At 48.2% G+C, this 10,899-nt stretch overlaps 1 protein-coding gene across 1 annotated transcript in view; it reads right to left on the minus strand.

Annotated features, from left to right (window-relative positions):
- Nucleotides 1-3,713: 3,713 nt before the first annotated feature.
- lamc2 (laminin, gamma 2) overlaps nucleotides 3,714-10,899 on the minus strand; it is a gene marked incomplete at both ends in the record, with an annotated part of 24,325 nt that continues 17,139 nt past the window's right edge. The window contains 8 exons of the mRNA XM_080546872.1: nucleotides 3,714-3,967; nucleotides 4,261-4,353; nucleotides 5,247-5,412; nucleotides 5,790-5,986; nucleotides 6,653-6,767; nucleotides 8,107-8,256; nucleotides 9,474-9,618; nucleotides 10,269-10,406. Of these exons, the coding sequence (XP_080402998.1) occupies nucleotides 3,714-3,967; nucleotides 4,261-4,353; nucleotides 5,247-5,412; nucleotides 5,790-5,986; nucleotides 6,653-6,767; nucleotides 8,107-8,256; nucleotides 9,474-9,618; nucleotides 10,269-10,406 (1,258 nt within the window). The remainder of the gene's footprint in view (nucleotides 3,968-4,260; nucleotides 4,354-5,246; nucleotides 5,413-5,789; nucleotides 5,987-6,652; nucleotides 6,768-8,106; nucleotides 8,257-9,473; nucleotides 9,619-10,268; nucleotides 10,407-10,899) is intronic.

Raw genomic sequence — 10,899 nt, forward strand, 5'->3', positions numbered from 1 at the left:
AGCCCCGTCCTCCGATTTCTACCTCCAACAGCCTTCTCTTGGTAGGCTAGGCCAGGTGGGTTAGTTAGCCAGGGAGGACAGGGATGTTTTGATGGTATAAAAAGTGACGGTGTGTGTGTGTGAGAGAATTGTTAGCTATTGTTGGCCTTTGCTGTTTCATTTAAACTGTCGTTTCTTCTTAAAACTGCATGCTTAGGGGGGGTTGTTTTTGGCATGAGAGCTTACGTACTACCTGGATAATGACCTGTCGTGAATGTATTTGCAAAAAAGAAAAGCGAACATACAGTACCAGTCAAAGGTCTGGGGAAATGGATCCAAACTTTTGACCGGTACTGTATGTGACAGCTGCTGGTGAAAGGGGTAACAAGCCGGCAGCCGATTTAATGTTCTGACTCTTATTTCGAAAAATGTAAATCCATTTCAGCGTCGTTGAAAAGCAATGACACACTCGCTAGTCAACTAACACAGCTTGTTTTGTGAGCCTGCTAACAATGCAAAGGAGTGTTATAGTTAATTAGGTAGCAGTAGGGGATTACTCACCGAATCCATTCCATTGCAATATTTTGGCTTGACTAGCGAGTGCGTGTGTTGTGATTTTCAACGATGTTGAACTGTATCTCCGTGTTTCAAAATAAAAGTCTGAACATTTTGATTGATTGCCGACTTGTTCCCCCCTTTCACCGGCCGCTGTCATATATTATAGCGGGTATAAGTTCTACCTACTTCTCACTTCATTTTCTATTCACAATGAGGTGGAATCCCAACTCGAGATTCGAGCGCGGGCGTAATTAGAAAATCGCTGTGCACATTTCCCATTGAAATCAATCAAGATTGCAAGATTTTACGCAAAATGTCTGAGTTGCTGTACGGTAGGGCGCAGGGATCTCGAGGTTAGGATTCCACCCTATAAATCTATATAATATGTACAGAAAAGCCTGTATCGTTTGTCTCTTTGCGAAATTGCATTATCGATGCTTAAATGTTTCGTCTTCAAGTGGGCATTCATGCAGAACGGACAGTCGTTTGCACTTAAGAGAATGATTTGTACGTAGTTTTTCCTTTTTTGTGTGCGAAGAATTTTACACGTTTCTCTCGCTCGCCACTGAGTAAAACAACCCAGCCGACCACGCCAGGAAAAAAAGGCATTTACTGTTCCCGGTTTTCTTACCATGAGCTACGTAGCTACTATGTATCAATGTGAAGAGTAGTAGTCAAAAACAACAACAGCACAACTAATTATAGACGTGTCTTTGATGTGCCTAGTAGGGGTGCAACGGTTCTCGGTTTTTTTACGGACGGTACGGTTTGCGTTCCAGGGCTCAATTCACTAGTGAACCGTGACGGTTTTCGGTTTTCGTTTTTTTTTTTTTTTTTTTTTTTTTTTTTTTTTTATTTTTTTATTTTTTTTTATATTTATTTTACCAGGAAGTCACATTGAGATTAAAACCTCTTTTACAAGAGAGACCTGGCCAAGACAGGGTCAAAATAGTAGCTTAAAAAAACAGTTCAGATAACAAGACAGGACATAAGACAGTGGCAACAATACAATAGACAAACAATGGTAGGGGTATTTACAAGGTGATTAAAACATTGAGAAGTCTAACCAAAGCAGGTACAGCGAGCGGTGACCACATCCTTTAATCTACGCTTGAAGATACTTATGGAAATAAGGGCCTCTAATTTAAAAGTAGTCTGTAGGTCATTCCAAGACCAAGGGCCATAATAAGACAAGCTTGCCCTTCCAACATTGTTCATGATAAGTGGCACCTTGTATTGTAGCCATCTACGAGACCTGAGACCCGAGCCACTCGGTATAGGGATGAACTTCAGGCCCAGATAATTCGGTAAGAAGCCAGAGATGATTTTAAACACAAGAATGTACCAGTGTTGGAGCCTTCTGACAGAAAGAGATGGCCATCCAACCAGACTATACAGTGTACAGTGATGGGTCCTGAAGGCACTATTGGTGATGTATCTTAGAACCGAATGATACAGGGGGTCTAGCTTGGATAAAGTGGACAGAGAAGCAAACCTATATACTGTATCACCATAATCCAATTGTGAAAGGAAAAGGGCGGAGACAAGACGTTTTCTGGAAGCCAAGGAAAAGCAAGATTTAAATCTATACAGGAAGCCCACTGTACGCTTAAGCTTTATGGCGAGAAGATCAATTTGGCCGCGTTCGTAAATTAGCTCTGAGAGCGCCGGAGCGTCCACGTGAATGCCTCGAACGCGGCCTTTGGTCAGAGGTCGAGTTGGTCTGGAACGTTTGTTTCTGAACCGAACCGTACCGAAAACCGTGACCCAAAATACCGAACCGTACCGAACCGTGGGCCAACTGAACCGTTGCACCCCTAGTGCCTAGGAATGGATTAACTCAAACTGTAAGGTGGAGGTCGAAACCGGAGGACGGGCTGGAATGTCTGGGATGGAACGAGGAATGGTATCAAATGTTTATCCTGTGCGTGACAATGAGCCCGTCCTCCGATCTCTACCTCCGCCAGCCTCCATACGGCCTCCCTATCCCTCCCTCTGCACGCTCTCTCTGTCCTAACATCAGACATGAATAAACTGTGCTCAAATGTAAAGTATGTTCAATGGAAGTGGGGACATATCCTTTCATCAAAAGTCTCATTCAGTAGTTTTGATAGATGGATGGATTGATTGATTGATTGATTGACTAATTGATTGATTGACTAATTGATTGACAGATTCTCACATTCAGAGTGCCAAGATAGTTAAGATGGTTTAGGGTCTAACAAGCATTGAATGTAAACCTGTATTTGTACATTAACAATCCAAAACAGTCTCTCAAGACCTCCATAATAAACCAAGCTTGTTACACATTACCCTGCCTCCACTGTGTCACGTCACTGTAGATAACTGAGTCACTCCCTGTCTTCCATCGTAGACTGAAGACGCACCTCTTAGTCTTTTTTATTGTTGTAAGACGCTTTGGACAAAGGCGTCTGCTAAATGCCTTACATGTAAATGATAACTGCCTATGTTTCTAGTATTTGCCTCAGTTCGAAAGGAAATGGGGGATGGTAATTAGTTGCCACAGCAACACGTGACAGAACATTTTCACATTTCACACATTTTCAAAGCTGATCTACCCCTTCAAGCAAAGAAAAAAAGAAGAAAAAAATGGTGTCGTTTAGAAAGGAATAAATACAACAATTTTATTTTGGATAAATCAAAACACACCATATATAATTCACCTAATATCTAATGAATGGAAAAATATTGCATTATTATTATTATTATTATAACAAAACATTGATAAAAATATTGCTGTTTTGGGCATTGTGTCGACAGGCTTCACAGATAACACTCTTTTACTCAGACATACATAAATACAGTACAAATTGTTCAACACTCATTTTTCACACACACACACACACACACACACACACACACACACACACACACAGCTCAAAGTATTTGCCAAACACTCAACAGTGAACACTTAAGGGACAATCCGTCACCCCAGCTGAACTAGAGAGAGAGAGTGGTTCTCCCCTGAACCAGGTATTTACAGCAGCTTGCCTCAGACCAGGGTTAATCTGTAAGCCTCGTCAAAACCCAACCTGATCTCTCACAAAGCTCACAATCTGTTCCTACTCACGAAACCTTAAGTCGGTCTCTGCTCTGATCAGACGAGTTAACCCGTTAACTAAGACTAGTTAACCTGTCGTCTGGTCGGCTGCAGCTTACGGCCGCTCGATAGGGGCGGCGTTGTAGCAGCCCCTGGGGACGGTCCTGCGGATGTCCTCCAGGTTACTGATGTCGTCCAGGATGGCGTCTATGTCCAGGCTGAGGCCCTGCAGCCTGGTCCTCTGCTGCCCCTCCGCCTCCTCCAGGTCCCTCAGCCGGGGGCGCAGACGCTGGTTGACCTGGAGCCGGGCGTTGGAGATGGAACCTTCCAGCTCGCTCAGACGGGCCTCGTCCACGGTGCCTGGCTGACCTGGGGGGGAGAGAAGGGGGGAGGGAGGGAGGAGGGGGTAACAGGTTATAGCACTAGCACATATCAGAAGATCGTGAAGGAGTGTATGTGTGTGTGTGTGTGTGTGTGTATGTGTGTGTGCATGTGTGTGTGTGTGTGTGCGTGTGTGTGTGTGTGTGTATGTGTGTGTGTGTGTGTGTGTGTGCGTGTGTGTGTGCGTGTGTGTGTGCATGTGTGTGTGTGTGTGTGTGTGTGTGTGTGTGTGTGCGTGTGTGTGCGTGTGTGTGCGTGTGTGTGTGCGTGTGTTCACTTACCAGTCAGGCTGAGGAGGTCGTTGACCAGCTGCAGGGTTTCCCCCACGGCCTCCCTGGTGCCCTGGGCCTTGGTGAACGCCCCCGCCGCCCCCGCTGAAGCCTGCGGACACAACACGTGTGTGAGTGTGTGTGTGTGTGTGTGTGAGTGTGTGTGAGTGTGTGTGAGTGTGTGTGAGTGTGTTAGGGAAAGTCACCACATCCCATACAGTGGATTGGTGATAAAAAAAAAACGGAAGAAAATGTTGGGTTTGTTTAACCCTCAACGTCGATGTCGGTTGAAGGTTTGAACACAGGTTCTCTGGACACGGGATAGCCCGCTGAGCCGAATGCCAAGGCATGGGACGTCTGGGCTAAGTCCAGGCAAGTTACTCATTATGGGAGTTTGATTCCCCAAATGAACACCATTCCACTTCAACATCACATACGTCTACCATAGGGCTGGTCCAGACGGGTCTGATACCACTCCTACCAACTGATGGTCCTCTGTGGCTCAGTGGGTAGAGGCATGGCACTACTAAACAACGCTTAGGTCGTGGGTTCGATTCCCGCTGGGACCATATATACTGAAAAATGTATGAACTCATTGCAGTGTAAGTCGCTTTGGATGAAAGCGTCAGCTAAATGGCATATATTATTGTTCCTCATTCCATCCTATGCATTACAACGAGCCCCGTCCTCCCCCTCCGATTCCACCCTCCCCCAGCTCCCCCCAGCCTCCCCCCTCCCTCCCCCTCCGATTCCTCCCTCCCCCAGCCTCCCTCAGCCTCCCCCAGCATCCCCCAGCCTCCCCCAGCTCCCCCCAGCCTCCCCCCTCCCTCCCCCTCCGATTCCTCCCTCCCCCAGCCTCCCCCAGCTCCCCCCAGCCTCCCCCCTCCCTCCCCCTCCGATTCCTCCCTCCCCCTCCCTCCCCCAGCCTCCACCAGCCTCCCAAGCCTCCCCCTCCCTCCCCCAGCCTCCCCCTCCCTCCTCCCATCCCCACCCCTTACGCCTCACCTCCTGAGCTCTGTCTCTCTGCCTCTCGGCGTCGTCCATCTCCGTGGCCACCCTCCCCTCGGTGGCGGCGGCCTGCCTCCTCAGCCCCTCCAGCCCCTCCCTCAGCCTGGCCGCCTCCTTCACCAGACCCCCCTGGGCCGCCAGAGAACCGGACATCCCCTGTGGACCACACACAACAACAACAACATCAACAACCACCATCACCACAGCCGCCGTTCAATAAGGAGCCCATTCATTCAGTTGGGGGGTTTCCACGCGGGCCTTTGTGTGAGAGCGTTGGACGCGGGCCCGGGTCTGGGTTTTTTTGGGTGTCTAAAATGAGTTTGGGGTGGCTGTAAACAACACTGGCCTGGTGTCTGGAAGCTAGCAGCCTCGTATGCATAAGTGACTGGAAGGGGAGGAGGGACATAAGCTTCTTTGTTTCGGCCCCGTCGTCTGGCGTTTAGGCGCAAGCTGGGCATTTGCATAACGGCGTGAAAGCTTGGGTTTCTGTCGAGCGTGGGGCCCACCGGAGTGGGCGGGGCTAAGTCACTCACCTCCAGTCGGGTCGCCACGGGGCCCAGGCTGCTCACGGAGGCCAGCGCGTCGTCGTAGTCCCGGGAGACGCTGTTGATGATGGACAGGGTGTGGGAGTTGCTGCCCACCGCCTGCTGGATGGTGGTGTTGATGCCAGGCAGCCTGCTGATGGCCGCCTCCGCCAGGGCCTTGTTGGCGCCGATCCGGTCGTCGAACCCTGTGGGAGGTCAGGACAGACAGGATGACAGGGTCAGTGTGTGTGACTGTGTGTGTGTGTGTGTGTGTGTGTGTGACTGTGTGTGTGTGTGTGTGTGTGTGTGTGTGTGTGTGTGACTGTGCGTGTGTGTGTGTGTGTGTGTGTGTGTGTGACTGTGTTTGTGTGTGTGTGAGTGTGTGTGTGTGACTGTGTGTGTGGGGGTGTGTGTGTGTGTGTGTGTGTGTGTGTGTGTGTGTGTGTGTGTGTGTGTGTGTGCGGGACGCCGGAACAGACGTGATGACAGTGTCAGTGTTTGCTGGCGAACGTCTCGATGGTTTATTCCATCCTGTCTGCCCCTTGCTTGGCTTTAACTAATGTACTTTGTAAAACATATGTGACGAATGTTATATAACATAATAAAGATCATGTATATATTATAATAATGTCATATGGAGTTGAGGTATGCGTATGAAGACATTGTGGATGAATGTGCTGTTGTATTTGGTTCAGATGTAAATGATGAGGTATCGGATTTGTGCTGGGCTGCTTGTACTGTGCTTCAATATTATTGATTAAACAGAGAAATATAAGATCTGGGAGGTTATACAGCTGTCTGTGTGTGTGTGTGTGTGTGTGTGTGTGTGTGTGTGTGTGTGTGTGTGTGTGTGTGTGTGTGTGTGTGTGTACCTCTGAGCTTGTCCAGAGCGTCGTCCACCCCGGCCATGTTGCCAGTGATGCCCCTCAGGGCGTCCTCAGTGACGCCCTTGGCAGCGTTCACCCTGGCCAGCAGCCTGTCACACACCTGCAGGGGAGGAGGCCTCAACATCACACACTGTACTATAAACATGCTGAACTATAAACACACTGTTCTATAAACATACTGTACTATAAACATACTGAACTATAAACATACTTTACTACAAACATATTGTACTATAAACATACTGTTCTATAAACATACTGTACTATAAACATACTCTACTATAAACACACTGTACTATAAACATACTCTACTATAAACACACTGTACTATAAACATACTGTTCTATAAACATACTGTACCATAAACACACTGTACTATAAACATACTCTACTATAAACACACTGTACTATAAACATACTCTACTATAAACACACTGAACTATAAACATCCACATTACCAGGTTAAGGTAATGAACAGATGAATAGATAAGATTAGTCATTGCACAGTACAACAACATGTATTTTTTTGGGTTCTCGGCACAGGGTCAGCCATAATTAGGGGTTAAGAGCCTTGCTCAAGGGCACAACGTCAGTGGTCGGCACCTTAGATGTGATGCCAGCAACCCTCCAGTTACCAGCTCACATCCAGCTCCCTCCTGAGGCAGGAATAGAACCAGCGACCTTCCGATTGCTAGCCGTTCTCTCTAATTCTCGAGGCCACCTGCCGCCTCTAGGCTAATGCCTAATTGTACATTTGCTGTTGAATTATTCTTCGTGTTTTCACAACCCCCCGTAGAAAAAAGAATCCTCTCAGTAGCATACGGTATTGAGGCTAGAATATTGGATACACCGGCAACATACAGAAATATGCATTATTTAAACATATTTTATAATGTTATGTATTATTTATGTTGCAGTAGAGAGATCTTATAGTGAATCTACAAAGGGTTGGAGATGAGAATAGAAACATGACATAATTGGGATAGGAAATACACTTATATAATACTGTATATATTATACATACATACATACATTACATACAGTACTACACTGAGAGACAAATGATGGTGGGGGTATTGTGAAAGGCCTGCACTGCAAGAAGTCAGCTCTCAAAAACAAGAAAAAAAGCAAGAAAATGGGGGAATTTTACTTAAAATAAGCAGAATTATCTGCCAACAAAACAGGAAAATTTCACTTTTTCTTAAAACGAGTAAAAGATATCTTAAAACTAATGGAGTCCGACATAAAACAAGCATATATCGCCTTAATTTAAGATATTTCATCTTACTAAGATTTACTGTCTCTAGGATGTACAGTGTGTCTCTAGGATGTACAGTGTGTCTCTAGGATGTACAGTGTGTCTCTAGGGTGTACAGTGTGTCTCTAGGGTGTACAGTGTGTCTCTAGGGTGTACAGTGTGTCTCTGGGGTGTACTGTACCTGTTGGCCCGCCTTGCCCTGGGCCAGGAGGTCCTGGGCCAGCGCCGTGTCCTGCTGGACGTCCTCCTGGAGGGAGCGGTAATCCATCAGGTTCTGGTCGACCCGTTGTCCCAGACCTCCCAGCCTCGCCACCACCGCGTCGACCTCCACCTGAACAGGACCCAGAACAGGACAGAACAGAACAGAACAGCTCAGTCAGTGTCAGTGTTAAACAAGTGTAGTTACAGAGTACTTCAGAGTACGCTGCCTCCCTCCCAATCTGCTGCTGCTGCTGCTGCTGTCCACCTGTGCTCAGGGCAGCTCCTCTCTCTCCCCCCCCCCCTCCCTCTCTCTCCCCCCCCCTCCCTCTCTCTCCCCCTCCCTCCCTCTCTCCCCCCCCTCCCTCCCTCTCTCCCCCCCCCCTCCCTCCCTCCCTCTCTCCCCCCCCCTCCCTCTCTCCCCCCCCCCTCCCTCCCTCTCTCCCCCCCCCTCCCTCTCTCCCCCCCCCCTCCCTCTCTCTCCCCCCCCTCCCTCTCTCCCCCCCCCTCCCTCTCTCTCCCCCCCCTCCCTCCCTCTCTCCCCCCCCCCCTCCCTCTCTCCCCCCCCCCTCCCTCTCCCCCCCCCCCTCCCTCTCCCCCCCCCCCCTCCTCCCTCTCTCTCCCCCCCCTCCCTCTCCCCCCCCCCCCCCCTCCTCCCTCTCTCTCCCCCCCCTCCCTCTCTCTCCCCCTCCTCCCTCTCTCTCCCCCTGCCACATCAGTGCAGGCGCTCAGTCAGAAGTGTAATTACATCCGCTCCCAAATCTGTGGAGACCTGCCCTAGATTCTCTCTGCTTCTTCTTCTTCCTTCGCTGTCTCGGTCTGCATTGCTTTAATTAGTTGGGTTTACCACCACCCCCCCCCCCCCCCCCCACTCTCCCACCTCCTCCCTCCCTCCCTCCCTCCCTCCCTCGTTCTTTTTGCTGACTCATGCTCTCGATCCCCTGATCGCTCCATTATGTTTAAAAGTAGCTCTAGGACAGAACACCTCGTAACAGCGGCGTGTGTCATCATGTAGCTTCACACACACGGGGGACGCCTGAGGCACCAGGATAATAATTACATTATATATTATTATGATATATTATTAACATGACATTCATACGGTAAAGCTATGACAATGTGTGTCTCTGTGTGTGTGTGTGTGTGTCTGTATGAGTGTTTGTGTGTGTGGTGTGTGTGTGTGTGTCTGTATGAGTGTGTGTGTGTGTGTGTGTGTGTGTGTGTGTGTGTGTGTGTGTGTGTGTGTGTGTGTGTGTGTGTGTGTGTGCACTTGAAATGAAACCTGTACTGACTGACTTGTGTTGTCTTGACAACGACAGCAGCTAACAGAGCTGAGACCCTGGTCAGTACCTGGAGGGGCCCGGGGAGGTTCTTCTCCAGAGAGGTGATCTGGTCCAGGGTGTCCCCCGCCATCCTGCTCTCGTCTCTGGCCGCGCTGCTCAGGCGACTGGCCTGGTTCTCCATGGCCTTCACCTGGGCTGAGTTAGCATCGTACCTGCACAGCACACAAACATGGGGTCATCCTGATTAGCATTAGGATGTTATAGTAGGAAAACTACGGGTCACCAAGTGACTTATCAGCTTAGAGTGAGAGGGAAGGGAATTTTTTTTGTTAATAAATGGAAGAATTGGATGATTTATGACACAGTGTAAAATGATTGTGATATATACATTTCAAGATGATGGTTCTTTATACGCCCTTTTTAAAAATAGACACTTGTAACCATGACTGTTTTGTTATTGTTCTCAGTTTTTCCTGTATACTGTTGTATACTGTCTATACTTTGGATTATTTGTACAAACAAAAACTCAATACAAATAATTAAAACAAAACATTTCAGGTCACCGGCAGCTCAGATGGAATTCCACAGGAGGTGTCAGCCATTGAACGAACACATTGAATTTTACATTTTACGTTACTATTTTTACCTTTTAGTGGTAACTCATGGGATATACAGTATATCGTGTGTATTGTCCCTTGTGATGTTGTGTTTGTGATGCATATGTATGTTTTTAACAGCAAAGCTTATTCCCAGCAACCGCTGTTTGCTTGGCAATAACGTTTTCCGATTCGGATTATTCAAACTGAAGAATAGTGGTAGAGGCCAGAGGTCAGAGGTCGTGAACGTGACATGGGTGTCTTACTTGGTCTTGAGGTCACCGATCAGCTCCTTGACCCTGTTCTCTCTGCTGAGGACGCTCCTCATGAGCGCCAGGGCCTTCTCTGACTCCGTCAGGGCGCGGTCCGCCGTGCTCGCCACCTCCCCCGCCTGGTTCTGGTGTCTGAAACACAACGTGGGAGAACATCAGACTCTCCCCTCAACACTCTGCTGTTCTCAGAGCATCAGACTCTCCCCTCAACACTCTGCTGTTCTCAGAGCATCAGACTCTCTCCTCAACACTCTCCTGTTCTCATCACATCAGACTCTCTCTACTGGTCTCAACACATCAGACTCTCTCTCCTGTTCTCAACACACCAGACTCTCTCTACTGGTCTCAGCACATCTAGTTTCAAGTTTATTGTTACGTCACATTACACAAGTGTAAGAGTAACATTCTTCAGTTCCTGACATTGCAGCAGACTCTCTCCAACACTCGACTATCTCAGTCTCTGCTGACAGACAATAACAACAGATACAAGCTATGCCTTCCTACGCCTGCCTTAGACCACGAGGGAGAGCTTATTGTTACATATTACTGTTCATATATCGTTATATTCAGTGTAGAGTGATTAACTCAAAGTGGATTACAACAGATATACAGTACATGTTATTTA

The sequence above is a fragment of the Nansenia antarctica genome (assembly GCF_963989245.1).
Source record: "Nansenia antarctica genome assembly, chromosome: 16".
NCBI lineage: Eukaryota > Metazoa > Chordata > Actinopteri > Argentiniformes > Microstomatidae > Nansenia > Nansenia antarctica.